Source organism: Quercus robur, chromosome 7 (genome assembly GCF_932294415.1).
Source record: "Quercus robur chromosome 7, dhQueRobu3.1, whole genome shotgun sequence".
Taxonomy (NCBI): domain Eukaryota; kingdom Viridiplantae; phylum Streptophyta; class Magnoliopsida; order Fagales; family Fagaceae; genus Quercus; species Quercus robur.
The window spans coordinates 29,170,977-29,177,819 of record NC_065540.1 but is presented as its reverse complement, the minus strand read 5'-3'; the positions used below and the strand labels follow the sequence as shown (position 1 = coordinate 29,177,819).

At 51.0% G+C, this 6,843-nt stretch overlaps 1 protein-coding gene across 1 annotated transcript; it reads right to left on the bottom strand.

The window, feature by feature from the left end:
* Window positions 1–6,231: 6,231 nt before the first annotated feature.
* Window positions 6,232–6,843, bottom strand: LOC126691253 (uncharacterized). Its single transcript, XM_050386313.1, has one exon. The coding sequence runs from the start codon at window positions 6,841–6,843 to the stop codon at window positions 6,232–6,234; it is 612 nt and encodes a 203-aa protein (XP_050242270.1).

Sequence of the window (6,843 nt, the reverse complement as noted above, 5' to 3'; positions counted from 1 at the left end):
CCCTTTCACGGCGTGAAGTGGGTTCGTACTATTCCCTTGATATAATTGCTTTCCTCTGCTTCTTTTTTTCTTCTTATTGAAGTAAATTTTTATTGTTAGATACTAATGCGACACTTGCTCTTTTGCAGACGGCAAGGTGTTCGTTCTGGACATCAGACTCGTCCACGTCAAAGATCTGAACTTCGTCCTCCGTTTCGAGATATACGTGCATTGGGACGGACAACTCTGGGCCTCGCACTTGATCCTTGGAGTAGAGCCAGTTTACTCTACCTGGCAGACCTTCAAGCAGGCACTATTAGTTGACAGCCCCCTGCTATCATATATAGACGTCCGGTACGCAAACTTTTTGCCTCCAAAACTTACAACCGGGGAGGCAAGAGATTTTGGTCGGCGGTTCACTGCCTCGGACGAGCTAGCTCCCTTGCGAGACGAGTCCGCGGAACAGGTATCTCAGCGCCTCAGAGAGATAGCCCACGAAGCCATACAGCAAGGAGACCAAGTCCAAGAGCAGCCCAATCCCGAGAATCCACCCGCCGAGCCTCAACAGCAAGTGATAGAAGCAGCTGCCTTGCTAGCTGAAGCTATCCAACCCGGTGCAAGGATGGTGTCAAGGAGAGTCATGACCATCGACCGGTTTGTGCCCGGTACCTGGCAGCCCAATCAACCCCCACCTACTCAGGGTCGGGGTCAAGTGTCTCAGCCTCCACCCCCTTCGCAGTCCGGACGGGCCCGTAAGAAGCAGAAAGTAACCTATCAACCTTCCACGGGTCCGGGGGATGCCGCAGTCCAGACTCCTCCCCAACCAACAGGAGGAATTGTTATCCGTGAGCCACCGACCCAAGCTGGCACGGGGATTGCGTCCTTCTCTCAGGTGGCTCCAACATGGAAGCCAAAGTTTTTGTTGGACGGCAAACCACTGCCCTCAACCGCCTGTGTTCGGATGTGGGAGAAGGGCGAGGGCGGCTGTATTGCCCAAACTTTGGCCAAAGGTCTTCTTCTTCCCGATGACATGCATGCCTTTGAGGAGGGATCCAAGGAGTCTGTGGGGCGTCGGTTAGAGTGGCACGCCATTGCGGTAATTACTTAGCTTATTCGTTTTCTTTCCATGCATCCTTTTCTGCCTCTTTATTAATTTTTGGGCTTGCCAGGCTGCTCAACTGGCTTACATAGTAGCTAGCCGGACACAGGATCTGGCCGAGGAAGTCGAGCGCGAGAAGGGAGCGTGGGAGTCGGCAGCCAAAACGGCGAAGGAAAAGCTCAAAGCTGCTGAGTCTGCCGAGAAGAAGGTTGTTGCTGCGGAGAAGAACCGGGCATTGGCCGAGAAGAGGTGTGCGGAGCTCCTGGCGAAGCAGAATGAGACGGAGGTCAAGTTAGCTGAAGCCATCAGCCTCAACACTGCTAACGCTGAGGAGTTAGCCGACCTCAGGGCAGCCTTGGCGGCCGCGGAGCAAAAGTGGTACAACGAGGGCTTCGCTGATGCCGAGAATTCAACAGAGCCGGTAGTGGCTCGGGCTCGGCATTTGGGTTTTGAGGTCGGGTGGTTTGCCGCTCTCCAAGCAATGGGAGCTCCTGAAGATTCGCATCTGAGAGACCTCGGCCAAATCCCGTTTCTGAGCCCTGTCACTGCCGTTCAGGAAGCTCCGACTGCTATTGACGAGGATGAAACGGCCAGTATGAGGGAGCTGGTAGAACAAATTGATGCTCACGCCGAGCTTGAGGAAATGGAAGCCACCAGCATCCCGACTGTGCAGGAGCTTCTTGGTGAAGACCCGCCTTTCCCCCTAACCGTCCAGGCAAAAGTGACTGATCCTGCCTGACCTTCCAGCTGATTTTCTTATAGCCCTTTTGTATTTTTACTTTGTTTTTACCAGTTTTCTAATTTTAAAGGTTTATTTGCCTAAGGCACCGGGATGTGGTGCATGAACAGTTACCTTTATCTATTTGACTAGTAAAATGCTTTCCGTTTGACTTTTATTTTAATCAGTTGCATGAATTTTTGTCAATTGGTATGTTTCACGGGGATTATGCCAGTGCTTTGGGTCATTTAGCTTAACCGAGAGTCATGCTTCTGTCCTTTGTGTTTTTAGTTATAAGGTCTGAACCAGTTCGGCGATTCTAATCGAGCCGAGTACCAGGTCTTTGTCCTTAAAGATTTTAGTTGTAAGGTTTCCACCTGCTCGGCGACTTTGATCGAGCCGAGGGTCAGGTTTCTGTCCTTAGAGATTTATTTGTAAGGTTTCCACCTGCTCGGCGAATTTTATCGAGCCGAGGGTCAGGTTTCTGTCCGTAGAGATTTATTTGTAAGGTTTCCACCTGCTCGGCGACTTTGATCGAGCCGAGGGTCAGGTTTCTGTCCTTAGAGATTTATTTGTAAGGTTTCCACCTGCTCGGTGACTTTGATCGAGCCAAGGGTCAGGTTTCTATCCTTAGAGATTTATTTGTAAGGTTTCCACCTGCTCGGCGACTGTGATCGAGCCGAGGGTCAGGTTTCTGTCCTTAGAAATATTATTTGCAATTCTCTTGGTATGTAGTCGCGAAAACGGCATATACAAATAAGTTCATCATAATCTTGATTTTAACGAAATACAAGTTTTGGCTTACACGGGTAATTATGCGTAGAATTTCTTTAAGTTGTTGGCGTTCCATGGCCGGGGAAGCGGCCTCTCGTCGAGGTCTTCCAAGTAGTAGGCCCCTGCACCCGCAATGGCTGTAACTCTGTATGGTCCCTCCCAGGTCTGAGCAAGCTTCCCTACAGTTATGTCTCGCATGTTTCCCACAACCTTTCTTAGTACTAGCTCCCCGGCACTGAATTCCCTCCCCTTTACATTTCGGTTGTATCTTTGGGCCAGTTTCTGCTGATACTCGGTGAGCCGTATGGACGCGGCCTCTCTGCATTCTTCTAACCAATCCAAACGCTCCATCATCAGGTCGGCGTTCTGGACGGGGTCAAACCCGGCGACCCTTACGCTGCATAAGCTCACCTCGGTTGGTATCACCGCTTCCGCTCCGTACGTCAGAGAAAATGGGGTTTCCCCCGTGGATCTCCTGGGGTCCGTGCAGTGAGCCCACAATACACTGGGTAGTTCATCTGCCCATCTTCCTTTCGCCCCGTCCAACCTCCTCTTGAGCCCATTCAGAATAGTATTGTTTACTGCCTCAGCTTGACCGTTGCTTTGTGGGTTAGCCGAGGTTGAATATTTGTTCCTGATGCCGAGTTCGCTGCAGAAGGTCCGAAAGGCTTTGCTGTCGAACTGTAGCCCGTTGTCCGTTACTAGCGCATCTGGCACCCCAAACCTTGTAATAATGTTTTTCCATACGAACTTTTTCACGTCAGTATCCCGGATATTGGCTAAGGCCTCGGCTTCCGCCCACTTCGTGAAGTAATCTACTGCCACCAATACAAAACGGCGGTTCCCCGTTGCTCGGGGGAATGGTCCGAGAATGTCAAACCCCCACTGTGCGAACGGCCACGGGCTGCTGACAGGATTCAGACGCCCTACAGGCTGATGGATCAAAGGGGCGTGCTTTTGACACTGTTCGCAGCTCCGAACATATTCAGCGGCATCCTTCTGCATCTGAGGCCACCAAAACCCTTGGGTCATCGCTCTGTGTGCCAAAGATCGTCCCCCAACGTGTCCGCTACACACCCCCTCATGTAGCTCAGTCAGAAGCTCCCTGACTTTCTCGGGATGCAAGCACAAAAGGTAAGGGCCAGCAAAGGACCTTCGGTACAATTTACGGTCCGAGGACAGCCAGTACCGGGGAGCAACCCGACGAATCTTCTTGGCCTCGTCCTCATCCTCCGGAACTATATCCTCGGCAAGGAAATCTATGATCGGCTTCATCCAACACAGATTAGTCACTGCTGCCTGCGCAACCTCTACTCTGGCTTGGCCGGGGACACTCTTCACACTGATACTTGGCTCCCTTATAAGTTCTATTGTGATTAACCGAGGCGTGTCCTCCGTAGCCGATGAGGCTAACGTGGCAAGGGAATCGGCGTGCTTATTTTGTGACCGAGCTACTTGGGATACTTTTACTGTTCTGAATTGGCTGATGATCTGCTTGGCCGTACTCAGATAAGCCTTCATTCGAGAGTCCCGAGCCTCGAAGTCTCCTGTGATCTGATAAACAATCAGCCTAGAGTCCGAGTAAATTTCTACATCTTTTGCACCCAGATGCAATACGGCCCTCAAGCCGGCCAATAGGGCCTCATACTCGGCTTCATTGTTTGAGGCTTTGAATCCCAACCTGAAGGAGTGTTCCAATCGTATGCCCTCAGGGGTAATTATGACAATGCCAGCTCCGGCCCCCATAGCATTTGAGGCGCCGTCCACAAATACCCTCCACGGGCGAATTTCTGCACTACAGATTACTTTGCCATCGTTCTTAGGTGTGAATTCCGCGATGAAATCTGCAAGGACTTGTCCCTTCATCGAGCTCCTAGGTCGGTATCTTATGTCAAACGATCCCAACCGAGTCCCCCATTTGGCAATTCGGCCCGTGAAATCCGATCTCTTCAACAGTGACTGTAATGGATACTCGGTGAGAACGAACACCGTGTGAGCCTGGAAGTAATGGGGCAACTTCCTCGTGGCGTGCACCAGGGCCAAAACTAACTTCTCCAGAGGCAGGTACCTTGTCTTAGCATCTACCAAGGTTTTGCTTACGTAATACACTGGCATTTGTACTCCTTGGTCCCTTAGCAACACAGCACTTACAGCATGCTTGGTAACTGAGAGGTACATAAACAAATCCTCTCCGGGCTTCGAGGCCATCAACTTCGGCGTCTTTGCCAAGTATTCCTTCAGCTCTCTAAAAGCCTCGTCACATCCTTCGTCCCAACGAAACCCCTTCCACTTCTTCAGAAGTTGATAGAATAGCCGACAGCGATCGGCAAACTTGGAGATGAATCGGTTCAGGGCGGCTAACATTCCAGTGAGCACTTGCACCTCCTTAGGATTGCTCGGTGATTTGAGGCGATTGACGACCTCTATTTGGTCGGGGTTAGCCTCTATTCCCCGAGTGGAGATCAGATAACAGGAACTTGCCAGCCCCCACTCCGAAAGTGCACTTTTCGGCATTCAGGCGCAATTTGTGCCGCCATAGTATCTCGAATACTCCCCGAAGGTCTTCGGTATGCTGCGACTCTTTTCTGCTTTTTACCACCATGTCGTCGATATAAACTTCAACCGTGCATCCAATTTTTTCTCGGAACATTCTTGTTATCATACGCTAGTAGGTGGCCCTGGCATTCTTCAATCCAAACGGCATGACCTCGTAGTGATAGTTTGCGTTCGGGGATATAAATGTTGTCTTTTTTCGGTCCTCGGGCGCCAAGGCAATTTGGTGGTAGCCTTGGAAGGCATCCAAAAAGCTCATCCTCGGGTGCCCGTACGTGGCATCTACTAGCTGATCAATCTTGGGCATTGGGAATGGGTCCTTGGGACACGCTCTCTTCAAATCTGTGAAGTCCACACAAACTCTCCATTTACCGTTCTTCTTCTTCACTACGACAGTGTTTGCTAGCCATCTCGAGAAGAATATTTCTTTTATGACCCCGGCTTCCTTCAGCCGCTGGACCTCCAGGTTTACTGCATCGACGTGTTCTTTTGATGCTCTTCTCGGTTTCTGCTTCTTTGGGGGAAATGATGGGTCCACGTTGAGCTTGTGGACAATGAACTCGGGGTCTACGCCGAGCACTTCGTACGGGTTCCACGCGAAAACATCTACGTTCTGCAAAAGGAACAACAACATCTCTACCCTTTCCCGGTCATTCATGCTTGTGCCTATCTGAAAATACTTGTCAGTATCTGGAAGAATCCTAACCTTCAGTACCTCTTCGGCCACGTCTGCCCCCGCTTCCCCTCGGAGCCTCTGTAATTGCTATGAAGTTTCTTTATCGGGTTGCTCAGCTTGTCTAGGTTGTTCACTTTTCCATGTGGCCGTGGTGACAAGGCACTGCCTCGCCACTTGTTGGTTCCCCCTTACCTCGGCAATTCCATACTCGATAGGAAATTTTACTTTCACGTGGATGGTGGACGGGACAGCCTCCATGGCGTGAATCCACGGCCTCCCCAGGATTGCGGTGTACGGCGAGAATGATCGGACTACTATGAAGGTAACTATAACTCCTTTGCCTTCCATATCCACTGGGAGTGAGATTTGTCCTTCAGGAATTACGACTCTCCCGTCAAATGAGACCAGCGGCGTGTCATACTTCGCCAAATCTTAGGTCCTTAATCCAAGCCCTTCGAAGAGGTCTGGGTACATGACGTTAGCCCCGCTCCCTTGATCAATCATTACCCTCTTCACCAGGAACCCGCCTATCCGGGCCGTGACCACCAAAGCGTCGTCATGGGGTTGGACTGTTCCTTCCAAATCGTCTTCCCCGAACGAGATGTTAAGCCGTCCAACTTTCTTCTTCTTCTCAGCTGGTCCTCCTCCCGTGCAAGCCACTGTCAATACCCTTTTTGTTGTTGCTGTTCCTCTTGGTGCAGCATGGATGACTTCGATTACCCCTAGTGGAGGCGGGAGGGGGTTCCTCTTCTGTTGGATGCCCTGTCCGGCTTCTTGGTGAGCGGAGTCTGCAATGAAGTCTTTCAGGTACCCTGCCTTTACCAGCTGCCCGAGGTGATCCTTTAGTACCCGACACTGCTTGGTGGTGTGTCCCTTGTCTTTGTGGTAGGTGCAGTACAGGTTTTGGTTCCTCCGAGATGGGTCGCCCCCCATTTTGTTTGGCCATCTGAAAAATGGCTCGTTCTTGATCCGCTCCAAGATTTTGTGCACGGGCTCCTTAAATGCCACATTTACCCCTTCGATTTGCACCTCTGGTTCTTGCAT